At 58.2% G+C, this 18391-nt stretch overlaps 7 protein-coding genes and 1 pseudogene across 7 annotated transcripts; 3 read left to right on the top strand and 5 right to left on the bottom strand.

The window, feature by feature from the left end:
• Positions 1-236: 236 nt before the first annotated feature.
• On the bottom strand, positions 237-1810 carry ACA1_037770 (phosphotransferase enzyme domain containing protein; the record flags this gene model as incomplete). Its single annotated transcript, XM_004335570.1, has 8 exons — positions 237-323; positions 382-741; positions 825-904; positions 989-1112; positions 1166-1302; positions 1374-1481; positions 1556-1625; positions 1703-1810. The coding sequence occupies 8 exons, from the start codon at positions 1808-1810 to the stop codon at positions 237-239; spliced, it is 1074 nt and encodes a 357-aa protein (XP_004335618.1).
• A 457-nt stretch (positions 1811-2267) lies between these two features.
• On the top strand, positions 2268-5000 carry ACA1_037760 (threonine-tRNA ligase; the record flags this gene model as incomplete). Its single annotated transcript, XM_004335569.1, has 12 exons — positions 2268-2433; positions 2514-2620; positions 2719-2869; positions 3006-3138; positions 3223-3319; positions 3430-3571; positions 3629-3767; positions 3823-4054; positions 4140-4278; positions 4368-4471; positions 4563-4661; positions 4746-5000. 12 exons carry the CDS (start codon positions 2268-2270, stop codon positions 4998-5000), a joined length of 1764 nt encoding a protein of 587 aa, XP_004335617.1.
• An 83-nt stretch (positions 5001-5083) lies between these two features.
• On the top strand, positions 5084-5558 carry ACA1_037750 (threonyltRNA synthetase, putative; the record flags this gene model as incomplete). The annotated part of the gene is made up of 2 exons (XM_004335568.1): positions 5084-5217; positions 5324-5558. 2 exons carry the CDS (start codon positions 5084-5086, stop codon positions 5556-5558), a joined length of 369 nt encoding a protein of 122 aa, XP_004335616.1.
• Positions 5559-5773: 215 nt separating this feature from the next.
• On the top strand, positions 5774-8634 carry ACA1_037740 (uncharacterized protein; the record flags this gene model as incomplete). Its single annotated transcript, XM_004335567.1, has 13 exons — positions 5774-5907; positions 6076-6120; positions 6216-6279; positions 6455-6545; positions 6640-6702; positions 6791-6894; positions 7004-7077; positions 7284-7420; positions 7498-7601; positions 7750-7846; positions 7939-8220; positions 8299-8450; positions 8554-8634. The coding sequence occupies 13 exons, from the start codon at positions 5774-5776 to the stop codon at positions 8632-8634; spliced, it is 1428 nt and encodes a 475-aa protein (XP_004335615.1).
• Positions 8635-8795: 161 nt separating this feature from the next.
• On the bottom strand, positions 8796-10613 carry ACA1_037730 (uncharacterized protein; the record flags this gene model as incomplete). Its single annotated transcript, XM_004335566.1, has 7 exons — positions 8796-8998; positions 9075-9213; positions 9299-9406; positions 9479-9990; positions 10062-10167; positions 10252-10328; positions 10403-10613. The coding sequence occupies 7 exons, from the start codon at positions 10611-10613 to the stop codon at positions 8796-8798; spliced, it is 1356 nt and encodes a 451-aa protein (XP_004335614.1).
• A 158-nt stretch (positions 10614-10771) lies between these two features.
• ACA1_037720 (Fbox domain containing protein) lies at positions 10772-12618 on the bottom strand (the record flags this gene model as incomplete). Its single annotated transcript, XM_004335565.1, has 5 exons — positions 10772-11716; positions 11826-11972; positions 12074-12130; positions 12257-12365; positions 12491-12618. 5 exons carry the CDS (start codon positions 12616-12618, stop codon positions 10772-10774), a joined length of 1386 nt encoding a protein of 461 aa, XP_004335613.1.
• Positions 12619-12914: 296 nt separating this feature from the next.
• ACA1_037710 lies at positions 12915-14436 on the bottom strand (annotated as a pseudogene).
• A 176-nt stretch (positions 14437-14612) lies between these two features.
• On the bottom strand, positions 14613-18253 carry ACA1_037700 (GTPase activating protein, putative; the record flags this gene model as incomplete). The annotated part of the gene is made up of 17 exons (XM_004335564.1): positions 14613-14826; positions 14912-15095; positions 15174-15285; positions 15391-15501; positions 15567-15733; positions 15816-15939; positions 16039-16146; positions 16238-16399; positions 16481-16633; positions 16722-16841; positions 16970-17068; positions 17143-17242; positions 17335-17429; positions 17501-17671; positions 17736-17813; positions 17880-18010; positions 18121-18253. 17 exons carry the CDS (start codon positions 18251-18253, stop codon positions 14613-14615), a joined length of 2262 nt encoding a protein of 753 aa, XP_004335612.1.
• Positions 18254-18391: the final 138 nt, after the last annotated feature.

The raw sequence follows: 18391 nt of genomic DNA, 5'->3' as shown, positions 1-18391 counted from the left end.
AGAGCGAATGCCCCCACCGCCGGGTTGTAGAAAATCAATCTAATCAATCAGCCGACAGTTGCTTCTCGCCCCAAATAATAATATTGGCTCTTTTGCGGCCACCACGAGGATCTAGCCTCGGCCCCCGGTTTTTTGGTGGATTGGCGAGTGGGGTCCTTGACGACTTAGGCCAAACAAAGCAGAAGCACGTTGGTGGTGCACGGTGCGAACTTACTTGGCGAGGGAACAGACCGCAATCAGCAGGGGCGAAGGGTCGCCAGGAGTTCTGCGTCGGAGCGGGAGGAAAGCAGCTGCAGCAGAATCCAGCCCGGGCGAGCATCCACCTGTCAATGTCGATGAGCTGGACAGTCTTAGGAGAAGAGGCCAGGGCTGAGAGTGTACCGTGAGGTAGTCCTTGTCCTCTGGTCGCTGGAGCAAAGTGTGGGCACTGAAGAGAACGGAGGTCACCAGCCGGGCCTTCACCAGGCAGGGCAGTAGCCGCAGCTCGGTATCGGAGAGCGGGCTCACTTGGCCATAGCCCTGCAGTACGTTTTTGCCGACCTCCAGTATCCTCGTGTCCTTCTCCGCTCCAGGCCCACCCTCGGCTTTCTCCTCCTTGCGGATCTTGTCGATCATGGCATAGGCCATCAAGATGGCCAGCTCGTTCACAAGATTGGTGTGAGAGACGTCGCCAAAGTCGATGAATGCCTTCACCTCGTTTCTTTCCTCGTCCACGATGATGTTGAGCGCGTTACCGTCACACTGTATGGAGTGGCACAGCGAATCGCTCAGTCAACCCGTCGCCACACTCCATTTCATCGGTTTGGGGTTCGCAAAGTACTTACGTGGATCACGCCAGATGGGATAGAGTCGAGGAGCGGAAGGACCTCCTTCTCAAATTGATCGAACACAGCTTCCACAAGTTCTGTGACAAACGAAGACGCATAATAACACATTATTAGCAAGCGGAGGAGCGGTACAGCAAGAAGGAGCATTGGGTCCGACGAACTGATCTGTGGAGCGGGGGTCTCGGCTCGCGTGAGGGACGACACGTATGGTTTCATGCCCATCAGGTTTTTGATATCCCAAGCGTAGTCAGTGCGTACGAACGGGTGACTGAACCCTGTCCAGGCCTGCCGGGCATGTAAGTCGTTGTGTTCTGGCCAAACGTCGTTGGGAACAGTACCTGATCCATCTTGGCCGCAAACGCGCCCACAGAGTGGTAAAGCTGCGGAGAGGGAGCGGCATGCATGAGAGTGCTACCTTCGATGAACTTGAGCAAGCGCACAAAGGTCTGCTCCTCTCCGCCGCCGGGCTTCTTCACTGAGACACGAACGGGGTCAGCCAACAGGAAGTCATCAGGTCACAATCCAAGGAAGCGAGCACGAATGTACGTGTGACTTGCGGAATGAGTGCGCCAGAGACGGAGGGAATAGCAGCCGGAGCGCACAGTCCCTTGTTCACCAGCCACTCCATGCTTTGATTCTGCATGTCAAGAAACCCTGCGGCGCTCGGCGTGTAAGGCGATAGACGCGAGCCACTCGAAGCCGAATGGTTGCAGCTGCAGCTGCCGTACCCTCGCTCTCGCCGAAGTGAGAAAACTTGAGGGTGTACTTGCCTCCGTCGGCCGTCCTGACGCAGAAGTTCTGCCTCACCCAAACATAGCCATTGACGTCAGCGGAGTGGCAATGCTCCCATTAGCTGTGGGGACTGGAGGGGGTACGGCGTCGTCGTAGCCGGGCAGTGCCGTCACACTTTCTCCAACCAGGCCATAGACTTTCGCAAGCAGTGCGCTGGCTTCCTCCACGCTCACCTCTGGCTTCCAACTCATCTCGCTGATTTTTTATAAAGCACTTTCTCAGCCATATATCTTTTATTTCTTTCTTGCTGTTCATTATTCTAGACAAAGACAAGATGAGAAGGGGCGCTGGTGCGGCTTCTGCAACGGCTGCGTCTGTTCGCAGATCGATGGGGCGGGTGCCAGCCTCATCGTTCTTGCTGACGCAGCAGAGGACATGTGCGCAGAAATCAGGCAGCATGCGGACCCCGGCCGCATGTTTCTCCCGATCAGTCCGAGTTCGGCCTCCCAGCCTGGCTGGAGAGCGACCCTTTCTCCGGCGCTTCGCCTCTGCCTCCGTTGTGACCCACCGCGCCGGTACACTGCATACCTTTGTAACAATTAATGATCAATAAAGTAAAAGTTAAATCAGATCAACTAAGCATGAAACAACCGTGCAGTGCCGGCCGAAGCACGCCCAGGAAAGGCCCCGTCGTCGCTGCCGCCGTTCATGCAGCGGCGTTTGGAGCTGTGGCGCGAGGAGTGGGAACGACAGCAGACCGGCAAGGAAGCGCAGGCCGCTGCGGGAGAAGGACCCCACCCGATCAAGATCACCCTACCCGATGGCCGGATCATCGATACCTCCTCGTCCACCACCCCACTTCAAGTCGCTGCCAGTACGCACAGAGAAACCTGTGTGACATGTTTCGTGGTGTTGAACGTGTGGTCGACCTGGCATACTCTGACCCTCGGCCAGGCATATCCGAGGGGTTGGCTCGCGAGGTGGTCGTAGCGCGCGTGAACGGCGAGTTGTGGGACGCGTCCCGACCGCTCGAGCAGGACTGTCACCTGGAGCTGCTCAAGGTAGCCGTCATGCCTTTGATGGTGGTGATCGACTTACCTTACCTGCTTGTGGGCTCACCTCCTCATCTGTGCCATCGCCCAGTTCGATTCCCCCTGAGGGCGCCGGGGTGTTCTGGCACTCCGCTTCGCACCTCCTGGGTCTTGCGATTGAGCGCGAGTATTCCCCTGCAACTGGGGAACACGCAGAATCGTCGGCCAAGGTCCAGCTCTGCGACGGACCGGCCCTGTCCGATGAAAAGGGCGGCCTGGGTACGTACTTAGTCAACCGCATGTGTGTGTGTGTTGTTTGTGTGTGGCAACGGTTGACATTTACACCTCCACTCGCGCCCGACCGTAGGTGGTTTCTTCTACGAGTTCTTCCTTCAACCGGGCGAGGGAGCGACAGGTGCCTCCACGGAGGACTTTGCCGAGCTCGAGAAGAGGGTGGAGGCCTTTGCCAAGGAGAAGAGACAGTTTGAGCGGATGACCGTGTCGCGCGACTTTGCCCTACAGATGTTTGCCTACAACGACTTTAAGCGGTACTCAGCCGGCCCCAGTTTCCTCCACGTAGCCATGTCGTGGTCACACATCCGCTGGCTGACTGCAGAGGTGCGCTCGTCTAGGGAGATCATCGAGGCCATCCCGGCGGGCGAGGAGCTGACGCTCTACAAGTGTGGAGAGTTCATCGACTTGTGCCGAGGACCCCACATCCCGCACACGGTAATCTCCCTCACTCTATAATGCGCAACGCAGTCGAGGGAAGCTGAGTCGGGTGTACACTTCGATCGCCATCTCCCTCACCGCCCCTCTTTGGCGACAAACCACGACAGGGCCTGGTGAAAGGGTTCAAGCTGGTGAAGGTGTCCGGTGCGTATTGGAAGGGCGATTCGACGCGCCCACTTCTACAGAGAGTGTACGGCATCGCCTTCCCGAAGAAAGAGCTTCTCAAGGAATGGTTGACGCTCCAGGCAAGTCCATCACCTCCTCCCTCACTCTCCATCTTTGCTGTGCCGCCAGCCAACTAAAAAGCCCTGTACTGCTTTTTGCAGGAGGAGGCGGCGAAGAGGGACCACCGGCTGATCGGCAAGAAACAGGGCCTGTTTATGTTCCACCAGTGGAGCCCCGGCAACGCCTTCTTCCTGCCGCCCGGCGCCAAGATTTACAACAAGTACGCGCGCACACGTGGGGCATCTGCTGCCGTGGAGCACTAACGCATCTCCCAGGTTGATGAACTTTGTTCGCGACGAGTACCGGGTGCGGGGCTATCAGGAGGTCATCACGCCGCTGGTGTTCAACAAAGAGCTCTGGGAGACTTCGGGCCACTGGCAAAACTACAAGGACGACATGTTCGCCGTCACGGGCGCGTCCCACGCTCACGGGCACGATCACGGACACGCGAGGGAGGGCCACTCCTGCGCTCACCATCACCACTCCCCGTCGGCTGGCAAGGAGGAGGTACGCTCAATTCCGGAAAGCGCAGGACGCGAGAGAGTCTTCGTCGTGCTAATGCACGCTCACCCCATTCTCTTCTCTCGCGCAGGTGATGGGCCTCAAACCGATGAACTGCCCGGCGCACTGTCTCATCTTCTCCGGCGGACACTACTCCTACAGAGACCTTCCGCTGCGGCTTGCTGATTTTGGCGTACTTCACCGCAACGAGCTCTCCGGAGCCCTCACAGGTGCGCGATCAACCGCTTCGTCTCGTCTCGTCTTTGCGTTGGTTTCTTGTGTGAGTCCACGACCAACCCTTCACCTTTTTCTTGATTAGGCCTCACTCGTGTTCGGCGGTTCCAGCAAGATGATGCCCACATCTTCTGTGCCGAGGACCAGATCGAAAGCGAAATCGGTGGCTGCCTCGACTTTTTGAGAAAGGTCCGACTCCCTCTCTTCCCCCTCCCCCACGCGCCCCCATGGCAGCACCCCTCTTGGTCTCACACTGTCGGCTGCTGCGCGACTTCATCAGGTGTACTCCATTTTCGGATTCGAATTCGCTGTTCAGCTGTCGACTCGGCCAGAGAAGTACCTGGGCGAGCTCGCCCTGTGGAACAAGGTGGCCTCCCGGGTCCCTCGGAGCAGAGGGCTTGCCCCTGTCGGCCGAGACCTAACCTTAAAGTCGTTTTTACCACACACACACACACACACACAGGCCGAGGACGCGCTCAAGCAGTCGCTATCGCGGTTCGGCCACTCGTGGCGCATCAACGAGGGCGATGGCGCATTCTATGGCCCCAAGATCGACATCGAAGTCACCGATGCGCTCAAGCGCAAGCACCAGTGCGCCACGATCCAGCTCGACTTCCAGCTTCCCCTCCGTTTCGGGCTCAAGTACCAGGGCCTGGACGATGCCTACCACACGCCGGTCATGATCCACCGGGCCATCTTCGGTTCTGTCGAAAGGTGACAAACCTTGGCCCAGACCCTCATACCCTGCGGCTCGTACTCACGACGTCGTCGCGAACACGGACGTGTGGTGTATGTAGGATGATGGCGATCCTGCTGGAGCACACCTCGGGCAAGTGGCCCTTCTGGCTCTCTCCGCGGCAAAGCGTCATCCTGCCAGTCACTGACGATCACTACGACTACGCCAAGCAGGTCCACGCTCAGCTGCAGAAGCAGCGGTACGCCCAGCACTACCACTCCTTGCACAAGACTAGTCTAGACCGACCCTTTGAGTACTCTATCGTGGTTGCTGATGATGGCTCGGACCGGCCGGTGTGATGGCAGGGAGGACAAGTTCAACGAGTTCTTCGTGGACCTGGACGGCCGGACGAAGCTGACGCTGCCCAAGCGGATCAAGGAGGCACAGGAGAAGCAGTACAACTACATCCTGGTCGTGGGCGAGCGCGAGCGTACCGAGGGCACTGTCAGCGTGCGCACCCGCGACGGTGTAATCCACGGCGCCAAGACCACGGCCGACCTTCTCACCGAGTGGCGACAACTCCTCGACGCGTTCCAGTAGTTGCGCATTTTATCTTCATTCCTCAAATTCCGAAACTTCAATGCGGGAATTGACCGTGTACGCCCGAGAATGTAAGAAGCGCGAACCGGCCGTCGTGAAAGACCGCAGGAGAAAGCCGGTGGGGAGACAGGAAGTTGGCTGTTGGTTTGTGGTCCTGGTTGTTTGTGTTTGCCGCCCGCCGAGAGAACAGCACCGATCGAGAGAACAGACACAGAATGGAGGACCCGACCAAGCGACGAGGAGGCTATGAAGCCCTGGAACCGCCGCAGGCCGAGGGCGGCGGCAAGCGCCATCTCTTCAATGCCCTCATCCTCAGCGTCTCATTCTTCCTCATTTTCTTTGCCTTCTCGTACCTCCCCCCCCATCTCTCCTTCTGATTTTGTTGTCACATAATGTGACAAAAATAGAGGTTTTAAAAGTGATTAGTGAGGGGCCAGCCCGCCGGGTATTCCCGCGTACGTGGAGCGTTGGTCATGGGAGGTTCGCGCTAACACTCGCCCACCTCCCCGCTACGCAGGACCACCCAGAACCTGGAGTCGAGCTTGGTCCCCGGCAAAATGGGGTACGCACGGCCTTGCTCTCCTGCCGACGTCGTTCCACTCCCGACACTGCTCTGATCGGGGCTCTCCTTATGATCACCTCCTCCTCCTCCTCCAGGTTCTGGTCGCTTGCGGCGCTCTACGCCTCGTTTTGCATTTCGTCCCTGTTCATCGCCTCGCCCGTACGTCGCTCGCGCTTTTCAAGCAAACATCACGGCCAAGTCTGACTCCGTTGTTGTGTCGTGGGTGTGCGTGTTGCGTGATACGCCCGCACGTGTGTGTCGTGTGTGTGTGTCGTGTGTGTGTCGTGTCGTGTGTGTGTGTGTGTGTCGTGTCGTGTCCCCGCCTACTCTGAAGATCGCCAATCTGCTTCCGCCTCGTTTCGCTCTCTTGGTGGGCGGCGCGGCCTACATCCCTCTCACCGCCGCCAACCTCTACCCTGCCTGGGGTATAGCCCCATTGTTCGTGCGAATTGGGGGTGTTGGCTCACACTGACACACGCGCCCGTCGTACTCCTCCTCCTCCACCGCTCTTGCGCCCAGGCACGTTGATTCCTGCTGCGGTCGTGCTCGGTTGCGGCGCTGGCGTCCTCTGGACTGCTCAGGGTACGTCTCCCACCACCCACCACCACCCACCACCATCACTGCACTCACGCACGCTCGCGATGGAAATAACGCCCTCTCGTCTGCACAGGATCCTACCTGACCGCGGCTGCGTCGAACTATGCTCGCTCGCAAAACAAGGAATCCAAGTCGGCCATGGGCCTCTTCACGGGCATCTTCTTCTGCATCTTCCAGGTCGGCCACTCTATTTGGTCTTTGCCGCGTCGCGCTTGTGGTGGGGTGGTCATCTGCTTCTCACCCGCGTGGCGTCCTTGGCGTTGGCGTTGGCTTCTTCCCTCCACAGTTGACCCAAGTGGTGGGCAACCTGGTGGCCGGTTGCATCTTCATGTACGGCGGCAGTAACCAGGACCAAGCTCGGTAATTCGCACCCCACTCCTTGCCCAGAAGCCTTTGATTCTATTTCACACCCCCACCCACTCACTCATGACTGACACACGACACACGACACACGACACACGACACACGACACACGACACACGACACACGACACACGACACACGACACACGACACACGACACACGACACACGACACACAATGCGAACGCTGGTGTTGTGAAACGCAGGGATATTCTGTTCTACATCTTCCTGGGCGTGGCGGTCGTCGGCGTGCTGCTGTTCCTCACGCTGGGCAAGGAGGTGACGGAGAAGGAGCGGAAGGGGACCGACGCCAGCGATCGCCTCCTCGTCGAGAGGCAGGGCGGTACGCTCCAATCCCCCCTCCTCAGTGTGGGCCTTTCTCTGCTCGCTGTGGCTGAGGTCTTACGGCGCTGCGCACAGTGAACTCGGAGCTGGTTGGCACCCGCCCGGGCATTGCCTCGAGAGTGTTCGGCAATGCCGGCGACGTGCTGCGGCTGCTGATGGATCCCCGTATGCTCCTCATGGTACGATTCGACACGCAAGACCACACGCACACGCACACGCACACGCACACGCACACGCACACGCACACGCACACGCACACGCACACGCACACGCACACGCACACGCACGTCTTAGCAATCAGTGACGCCCGTTGTGTACCACCTGCAGGTGCCGGTGTGCATTTACTCGGGCATGGAGCAAAGCTTCGTGCCGGGCGACTTCAACAGCGACATCGTCAAGCAGGCCAAGGGCCTCGAGTGGATCGGTACCTGCCCTGGCGCACTCGCCCACTGCTTTTCACACACACACACACACACACACACACACGACACGTCTGACTGTCGTTCGCGCGCGCAGGTTTCGTGATGGCGGTCTACGGTGCCTTTGACGCGGCGGCCAGCGTGCTGCTGGGCCGCATGGCGGACGTGGTGGGCAAGCGGCTGTACCTGATCGTGGGGTTCATCGCGCACGGCTCCTTCATCGCGTTCTACCTGACCTTCCTCAACATCTCCGACATCAAGACCCTGCACGACGACTTCTGGATCCTGTTCCTCAGCGCGGCCGTGCTGGGCGTCGCCGACGCCTGCTGGAACACCTTCCCGCCCCTCATGATGTCCGTCTTCTTCTCCGACAACACCGGTACCGTGTGACTCACACACACACACACACCACACACCTCTGTGTGCTAACTCGACGCGCGCGCGGGGTGGTGCACAGAGCCGGCGTTTGGCAACCTCAAGTTCTGGCAGAGCATCGGCGCGATCTGTCCGTTCGTGTGGGGACCCCTCATTTCGTTCCAGGTCAAGCTCATCATCGTGGGCAGCACCCTCTGCCTCGCCACCATCTCCGTCCTCATCCTCGACCTCAAGGTTCGGCTCGCCCCCCCCCAAACATTTCTCCCTTTTTCTCGAAGTGGTGGTGTACTGTTGCGTGTGCGCTGACGACTGAATAAATATTACATTACATTTCTAGGTGGCCTCTATTTCGGACACCAGCGAAACCGGCAGCGCCGGCAAGAAGTTGGAAGAGGAGGACGAGGGCCACTACGACTGATCGATCGCATCGCATACTCGTCCTCCCTCTTTCCTTTACGTTCCACCTCGCGAAAAGTATATATCATCTTTCTGTCGCTATCGTCGTCAGCCTGGCGTGGTGGTACCTCGTCCGGTGTGTGTGGTGCTCCACCACCACTATTGACAAGCGTTATGTCGGGGCTAGAAGGAGAGGGCGATCATGGCGATGGCGCACACGCTCACGCCGATGGCGACGACGAGCGTGAGGTAGTTGCGTCGGCCCTGGATCTCGTGGAAGACGAAGACCGACCACAGCGACGCCACCACGCCCGGACCCACGGTCGTGATGGGCATGGTGATCACCATCCCCAGGCCCGTCGTCGCCACAAAGAAGCACAATTGAGCTGCACCCCGCAATGGTAACCTCTTCATCGTCAGACTGCGTTGCGCGTTGCGTTGCGTTGCGTTGCGTTGGCGTACCGAGTGCCCACATCACGCCGGAGAGGATGGCGGGAAGGGTGACCTGCGGGTACACCTGCGGGTGGTTGCGGGTCAGCACGCCGTAGACCACGAAGTAGGCCGTGCTCGTCAGCAGAATCCCGCATATGTGCGAGTAGAGCTGCACCCACGCCACAACGTGTACCGCACGAGCGCGCCTTGCAGCGTCAGCGACGAACCAGTCGTGTGGTGGCGGCAAGAGGTACGTAGTAGATGGCCTGCCGTGGGCCGTCGGGGCGGTTGTCGATGAGCCACTGCGTGGGGTTGAACGCCACACCGTACAGGGCTCCGGCCGCCAGCGCCATCACCACGCCCTGCGTTCAGTAGTGTGAGCCCCGCCAGGGTGGGAGATGAAGAGCATTGAAGCGGGCAAAGTGGAAGTGTACGAGGATGCGCTTCTGGGCGGAGGGCATGGTGTCGAGGTGGAAGAGGGTGACGGGCAGGCAGTGCTTACGGGTGGCGTCGGCGCTGCGCAGCGAGAGCGCGTCAAGGTGGAAGTAGTGCATCATCACGTGTCGCAAGTCCTCGTGGTCCTCCATGTGCACGAAGTGGAGGAACCGCCGGCGCAGGGACATCGGCCGCCTACCGCCGCCACCGTCACCACCAGCCGCGACTTCCTTGGCCTTGCTCTGGTACATCACATCTCCCGGCTCCGTCTCTTCGTGCAGCATGAGGCCGAAGCTGGCCATCTCGCTCTCCTCGCGCCGGTGGCTGCGCAGGTGCTGGGACTCGGCGGGTGACTTTGGCAGCCCAGACGGCAGACGTCCGAGAAGGGCCTTGCTCGGCAACAGCGGCCTGGCCTCCTCCGGGTCCTGCTGCCTTTCGCTGTCTGCCGGGTGTGGTGGGCCACCCTGGGCGGCTCCTTCATCGGTGGGCTTGATCATCACGAAGCACACGCCTGCCGGGCCGCACCACGCCGTCAGCTCTGAAGCGGATGGACATGGGAGGTTCAAAGCAAAGGTAGGGTACCACTCAGCACGGCGGTGGCGACTCCGATGTAGTTGAGCCCGGGCCACGACACGGTCTGTTGGTGCAGCCCGAACAGGCCAAACGCGCCCGACGCCCAGCCCATCACCTGACAACTCACGAACGAGCCACACCGACTCCACGCCGTCAACGCAAAGTCCTCGGCTCGGGTGGCGGTGGTGCCTGCACGTACCAGACACGCAGTGCCCCACAGGAGGATGCCCTGGCCCAGGCCGATGAGTCGCACGATGGGCACCGTCATGAGGTTGCCTGTGGTTGACTGAAATGGTCAGCGTGCGGGGCAGGACGAGGAAGAGGTGCAATGCGGAGGGCAGGGCAGGCACCGGTGGCCCAGACCACACCGCCGAGCATGGCGATGGGCTGGAAGGGTGGCGAGTCGAGGACCAGGTTGGCGATGAGGCCCACTAGCCAAATGCCCAGGGCCATGATCCACTGGTAGTAGAACCCGTCCCCCACCGGAAACTCCTTGGTCGGCACGAACGTGCTGCCCCACAACACCGCACTCGCTCCCACACATCCAAACTCGACCCACATTCCCCTGTTGCCTTCTCTTCTTCTCCGTCTTCACGACTTCCGCTTGCTGGCCTCGGTGAGCAACTTGTAGAGGAAAAGTCACTGAAAACTTGTTGAGGTTTCACCCAACAACGTGCAAATAGGCTTGGCTTACGTTGTGATGCACAGAGTGTGAAGCTTTATGAGTTGGGTGGTGTGAGGGGTGGTGGAAGGTGGAGCGTGGCAGCTGTTATGGCGTTGGCTCGGCGGAGCTCCTGGCGCTTCTCTCGGTGGGCCGGGTCCTCCTCCTTGTTGAGGGCCACGCAGGCACCGGTGCCGTTGAGCGCCACCGTGAAGGCGATCTCGGCGTGAGGCGGCAGCCGGGTGTAGTTCCACGTGTAGCACCACTGCCCGTTCAGGAACAGGTATAGCACCAGCTTGAGTCCTTTCCGCGGCCGCTCGGTCATTGCTTGAGCCGACTCCGACTCCGACGCGTCGGACGACATCGAAGCCTGCTGCTTCTGCTGCTCCGTCGCTGCCAGCTGCATCAACACTTCGATCGGCGTGCGCTGGCGTCGTATTCGCACACTCCCACCATCCTCACCATCACCGGCACCTTCGCCGTCGCCGCCGTCGCCAAAATCCCTCTCGCCACTATCGTCCCCATCGGCGTTCACCTCCGCCTTCTCTGCACTCACTTCGGCCTCATCGTCGCCGCTGTGATGCTTTTCGTTTCCCGCTTCCGTGTCGATGGTCATCGCCGACGATACCCCGTCGGCGCCGTTGCTCTCCCCTCCTTCTCTTCCCGTCCCGGCGGCGGACGAGGACGTGCGGGATTGTAGCGTGACGCCGGTGTGCGAGGACGGCTCGCCGTCGGCTGGTCGCTTCGTCTTGTCTTCGTACTGCACCAGCAGCCCCACGCTGTCGCCCGTCCCATACATCGGCACCTGCAACACCCCACACGCGAGCCTTGTGAGCCGATGCGGGTGGGCCTGGGGAGCAATGACCAACAGAGAGCACGCGCGGGCGCCCTTCAAGAGGCCAACCTTGGACACCTCCGAGTTGGAGTTGTGGAGGATGAGCCCGTTGCTGTGGAACGCGTAGTTGTAGCAGTTCTGCCCAAAGCCCACCAGATTGCCGGTGTACTGGAAGAAGAAGAAGAAAGAGGAGGAAGAGGAGGAAGGTGGCGCGTCAGACACGACATACAGCGGTGTGGCGCTCCCCCACGCAAACGGAGGAGGTGCATATGCGTACCTCCCAGTCGCGGTCGGTGATGCCGATGGACATGTGGGTGTACTTCTTCTCGACGACGAGTATCTGGTAGTAGTGGAACGGCTGCCACGCCGATGGCACCATGCGCTGCCGACACTTCACCGTCACGTTCGAGTAGTCCTGCGCCGTCTACGCTCGCCCACAACGCCGACACAGCTGTGAGCAGCAGCAGCAGCAGCAGCAGCAGCAGCAGAAGCCCGACAAGAGACGAGGCAAGCCCGGGGCTGTACCGCGACCGTGTCGTCCTCGGTGAGCGAAATGTGCTCGGATTTGTCCGTTGGCGAAAACTGTGGGCTTGGGTGAGTCGCCACGTGGTGGAAGAGAGAGAACAGAGGGGAGAGGAGAGAGGAGAGGGGAGAGGGGAGAGAAGGTGGTGGAGGCGGCGTGTGTGCCTGGTGCTGGTGGTAGAGGACGGAGTAGATCTCGCGCCAGGGCACGGAGCGCTTCTTGGATTTGTAGTAGGCCACCATGTGCTCCATCGCGCTCCTCCGCCCGCGCTTCTTGCACCGGATCTTCCACAGCCTTCGGTTCAAGAGTGCCAAGGGAGACCCGGTTAGCCATCGACACACACACACACGCACCACACACGCACACACGCACACGCACACGCACACGCACACCATGAGGGATAATGGAGAGGACAGTACTGCTGGTCGAGGGCAATCCGCATCCATGTGGTGTTGACGCGTGCGGCACGGTGGAGGTCGGCCACAGGCAGGAAGGAGAACACCAGCAGCACTATTTCCTCCCCAAACAGCTCCGTGAAGTCGCACATCACTTCTTGGCGCGAGGTCTGCTCGGTGCACGCAACCAAACCAGGTGCCCAACGTCAGCCACGTGTGCAGTGCGGGGGGGGGGTCGAAAGAGGCTGCCCGCTGTTCGTCGCCATCAGGAGATGAATCACGGTAATCTAGCGTATATTGTGCCAGATTTAACGCACCGTGATACAAGGGCACAAAAACAGTCAAGTGATCCAGAATCTCTCCTTTGCTTCACTGGCCCGAGGTGCTATTTATTGTCCTGTGTCCATTTTTCCTTTTCCTTTTCCTTTTTTTCCTTCTCAGGAAGTAACTACACCACAATGGCCGACGAAGCGGCTTCAGACACGGCGCAGGCATTCTTGCCGAACTCGAGGTATATGTACCCCTTCATGCCTGGAGGAATGTGTGAGTTTGGTTGTGGAAGCCCTCATCAAGCAACAGGGAGGGCGGTGTACCCCAATCCTCGCCCCATGAGTTGCGGATGATCCAATAGGGCGGGTTGGCAGTCGTGTTGTAGCCCACTGCGAGCACACAGTGGTTGATGTTCGTGGGATCACATTCGCTTGCTGGATAGACACCACCTGCATGAAAGAGCAGGTCACAACCAGCCACCGCACACTGCTTCTTTGTGTCTGTCGGTACCAGTGTAGCTTGACCAACTCGGCGGAGCATTCAGACAGACGGATATGGGTCCCAACTTGGCTACGAAGTTGGCCTGTGTGAGGGAGTGTGAGAGAGAGATAGACGCGCATGACCAAGAGCAGCGGAGGTGGTGGTTGGCAAGCACCATCTGGTTCTCGTCTCCATCACCGACATAGGTGTAGCCGTTGATCTTCGCCACAACCTCGCTGGCGTTGTAGCCACACGGGAACATCATCATGCCATCGTAGGGATAGCTAGCCAGCGATTCCAGTCCAGCCGACAGGACATACTAACAACACACACACACCCGCTCCACGTCAGTCTTGCCTTCACACTCAAATGTACACTGATAGGTTTCTTGAGGGCTCGCTCACGTCGAAGGCGAGATAAGGCCATCCACCGGCGCAACTGAAATCGTTAGTGTCGCAGTCGAGGATCTGCTGCATGGAAAGGTTCACAAGCTTGTGTCCGGCGATGGCCCACATGGACTCGATGTTCTCCGTCGCCGAGAACGCCCTGCGCCAGTGATCACAGTTCACGAAGCGGAACGGTGAGCGCGGCCGCGCTTGCTATGCATTTGGTTTGATGTGGAGTGTGGAAGTTCGTACCAGCAGGCTCCGCAGCTCCCCTGGTCGTAGATCTCGGTCAACACCCCCTTGTTGCGCCAGTCAAAAGCCACAGGTGCCGGAGCCTGCGCGCAAGGTGATGAGAAGCAGGGAGCGTTGGAGGTTGGGGGGGGGGCAGTACGTTGAAGTCGATGGAGTTGGGCAGAAACTGAGGCCTCTTCTCAGGCAGGGGCGGCGGGCGCATAAGCACGCGCTGCTCGAACTCACTCGGCGTCATGTCAGCAAACTTGGTCACGCCGTGCAGCACCCCCTAGTGGCCGACACAACACCATGGGGGTCAACAGTCAGCTCAATCCACTCACTCGATTGAAAAGGTTCAGGAGCACGAACCTCGCTGTTGGCATTGAGCTCGGCGATGCGGGCAAGGTTGCGCGAGAAGATGGCCAGCCTGCGGGAGTACTCGTCCCGGTCGTCGCCGTAGGTCTTGCCGAAGCGGGCGACGAAAGAAGCGAACTGCTCTTGAACCGTCTCCTCTTGCCTCAGCGTGGAACCCGATGCCAGGGCAAGGGCCACAGCCAGGAGAAGGCAGCCCAGCAGGCTAATAAGCCGATGCTGCGACGTCATGATGTTCTTTCGTTGTTTTACTCGGTACCTGGGCAGTCAATTCTAAGATGGGTAGCGAGCTGTAAGCCCTAAAAAGGTCAGCACCGCGAGACAAGAAGATGATGATGAAGGTGACGAGGGGAGGACAACTAACTGTCTTCTATTGTTGTAGTGTGGATTGAAATGGGCATAGCAAATTATTTGGATACAAAATGGGTGTTAAGGAGGTGAAGGAGGAGGTTGACGTCGAAGGTGAGGTACTCGGTGATGTAGTCGAGCCTGTTTTCTTGCTGCCGCTCCAGCAGGTCGGCCAGCTCGAGCTCCATGTCCGTGACCTTGACTGCGCGAAACTTGACCACGACCTTGTACACGCCCGGCATCGACGACGAAAAATAGAAAGCGATGTTGCTCCTGCGTAGCGCAGGCGAGAGAGGGAAGGAATTAATTGAGGATCTAGCAAGTGGTGAAGGCTCCGAGACCAGGGGAGGAGCCGTACTTCTTTTCCTTGGGGACGGAGGACTCTTTGATGATGCCATCCTTCTCGAGCTGGCTGTAGGGGAACTTGAACGGACCCGCTTCCTTTCCGCTTTTCACCTTGTCCTTCTTCTTCTTGGTCTTGCCGTTGGATGTCTGCACGCCGCACTTGCTCGTAACGTCCTGGAGGTACTTCTTGTAGGCCTCTGTACGGGTGGCAGCAGCCCAACACGGTGAGGACTCGGGGGGGTAGCGAATACAAAGACGGGGGGGGGGCTTCAAACCGTATTGGTCCTCGAGGAACTTCTGGTGGTTGGTGACGTTCTTCAAAACGCTGTCCAAACGCTCGAGCAGCACTCGCGCCTTCTTGCTCTGTTCCTCGTAGTTGTACAGCTCCTGTGGAGAGAATCAAGCATGAGCCTTTGTGTGTGTCTGTGTGTGTGTGTGTGTGTGTCTGTGTGTGTGTGTGTGTGTGTGCTGTCTCAAGCTCCCGACTCGTACCTGGACGGCATCCCTCCTCAGCTGCGCGTAGTTGTCGCTCTCCTTAAGGTATCCGACCTTGACCAGATCCTGGCAGTTCTTCTGAATCCTCTTGATCTTCTCTAGGAGGTGCTGTGGCGACGAGGTTACATATAGCGAGCTTGCAACATCCGCGAAAAGCGTGATGCGCGGAGTACCTTGTCACTGTGCTCTTTCGCCCACTTCCAGGCCGCGTTGAGGGTGGCCTCGACCGTCGCACATTCGTTGACCTCCTTCTCGGGCAGCGACTTGATGATTGTGAACAACAGGAACTTGGTCTCGGCGTACATCTGCTCCGGCGTCAGCTTCCCGTTGATCTGGACATCTGTGGAGGGTAACACAGACATTGGGATCAGCCCGTGTCTGGTGGAGAACAACGTTGTTGGGGGGGGGGCAAAGCCACGCACCCTCCTCCCTGAAACTATCGGAGAGGACGAGGTCGATGTTGGCGTTGTCCTTCTTGGGAAGCTGTGATGGCGCGGGTCCCATCTTGTCCAGGAGTGCCCCCAGGGGATCCCTGTCTTCCACGCACTGTTACACGCAGATGCGCGACGTTAACCGCGGTGCTCGATTCAACGAAGAGCGAAAGGGAAGAAAAAGAACGCGATAAAGAGAGAATGAGACGCGTACCAGGCTGTTCTTGTGCAGGTGAAGCATCTCGTGGATAAAATACATTTCGTTGAAGGAGATATTGATCATATTCTCGTTGGTTCGCTCCAGGGCGAGGTACTTGTCCAACTGTACACACGAACGAGGATCAGTGATGAACAGATTTTCTCGGCTAAAGGTAAGCACTCGGGCGAGTGCGCGACGGGCGGAAAGAACGTACGTTGAGGTGCTGTTCAAGGTTCTCCACCGCAGTCAGCCCTTCAAGGAACTCGTTGAGCGTCTCCTTATTCTTGTCTATACAAACGTTGAGAGGCTCCATGTAGAATTCCTTTACACCGCCAAACTTGATGTTGTTGGCAAGGTTTTGCAGAATCTTGGCGAGCTGTGTTGTTTTGTGCGACGCAAACACACGAGCCTAGGTGAGTAGGCTTGCCATCAAGGACAGGGCGAGTAGGGGCAGTACCAGTGTAAGGTTCCTTCTCGTGTTGGCAGAGAGTGTGTTTTCTACGAGCATGAACGCCTGGGGCGTGACGATGGCCGGGTTGATGAATCGAAGCAGATAGAACCCGCCAATCAAACCGCACACCTGCTCGCGGGTCGCCTCGGGGAACTTCCTCTGTTACGGGAACGAGACGTTAGTCTCGGAGCGGAACTTGGCGTTGAATGATGAGTGCGTGTTGCGAGAAGGGGCCGCGTATTGTTACCCTGACGAGTTCACGGATTTGCTTGCATATCCAACGGATGCCGTAGGGTACATGGTCGGTGGAAGACAGCAGCGCGCCGATGAACTCGCCGGCGATTTGATCCAGCTTAGCTATACGTGCCTCAAGTTAAGGGGATGATAACACCAACAAAGTTGGTTGGGGTTGAGATTGGAGGGAGTGCATGGCAAGTGGGGGAGTTGGTTGGTTGGTTGGTTGGTAAGGATATGAGGCCTGATGATGTTCTGCACTTCCGGGTTCTCGGCTGCCTCCTCGGCGGTGACCTTACGGTTGAGGGTCGACTTCTGCCCGGTCTTGATTTCGTACTCGTTGATCATCTCAATGTAGACCTGATGATGATGATGATGAACACGAAGGGTTTAGGATGAATGGCATCTCAAAGGAAACAAAGCGCGTGCAGCACCTTTAGCGGGTTGATCTCGAGAATGAGGTTGGACTGCGAGCAAAGATTGGACAGTACTCCCGTGAGCGTGGTCTTGAGGTACTGCTGGCCGGGTCCTCGTCTGCAAGCGTAACCGCCAGGTGTGAGCAGAGGAAACAAGAGAAGAACCGCGACGCTGCGTCTTTCTCAGCGCTCGATCGCGGGGCCTAGTACCTGGTGTAGGTGGTCATCATTCTCGTGAGCGCTGTGTTTGCCCGCAAAAGGGAGCCGATGCCAGTCGCCTCCCTAAACTCTGCGTCGAGCACGGTCTACGTGACGTGACGTGAGAAGTGAGAACGTGTTGAAGATTGAATAGGGGCGAGAGAGTAGGTAAGCGTACTCTGAACATTGAAAGGAGCAAGTGCTCCTCCATTTCGTCATACTGGTTGCCGTAGAGGGTGAACATCACCGTCTGGAGGAGGTTGTCGATTTGACCCAAATTTACGAGCCTGGCCAGCGTAGCGATGTACTTGGTGTCGTTTTGCAGCAGCCAGAACAGCTCACCATACGCCTGTGAAAGAGGAAGAGGATTGGTGATGTGCCACGTTGTCATCTGTGGACGGACGATTGCGTACCTCGCGCTCCTTCTTGTTCTTGATTTGGCCATTTGGCTTGTTCATGAGGGAGAGATCGCCCGAGTTGGCCATGATTTCCTGGAGAGGAAAGATGGAGATCAGCTTTCTGGAGGGGGGCGGATTGGAATGCGCAGTGGAACGTACTTCCACGCTGATTCTGTTCCGGATGAGAAGAGAGATCTTCTTATCGAGGTTGCGAATGTCCCTCTCGAGCGTGAAATTGCGTTTGCTCTGCAGCGCGATGTCACGCTTGAGCTCGTACAGCGACTTTTGAACTACATTGGATCAAGAATGAGAAGGAGAAGGGAGGAGCTCTTGCTGGCAATCAAAGATCCAAAAAAAATGTCACAAGTTAATTGGGAAGCGAGAGAGAGGGGGTGGGTACGAGAAGCGAGTTCATCTCCCTTCTCCTGGTCTTGACCCTTGATGATTTTGATGATGCTGTGTACACTGTAGGTTCTCGTTTGTCGCGAAGGGTTCAGCCGATCATAAAAGTAACCCTCCTGAGGTGGATCCATCTGCAAAGATTGGGCTTTCAATCGATGGCTGTTGCCTGGCCAGCACACACAAAGAGCCGTGGAGCCTTTTTTTTCCGCCCAATCCCAAAATGGTTTCATTTCTCTTGCGCAAACTCAGACAAAACGGAAACGTGTGCA

Source organism: Acanthamoeba castellanii (assembly GCF_000313135.1).
Source record: "Acanthamoeba castellanii str. Neff unplaced genomic scaffold scf7180000084568, whole genome shotgun sequence".
In the NCBI taxonomy this organism is placed as follows: Eukaryota; Discosea; order Longamoebia; family Acanthamoebidae; genus Acanthamoeba; species Acanthamoeba castellanii.
This window is presented reverse-complemented; position numbering and strand designations above follow the sequence as displayed.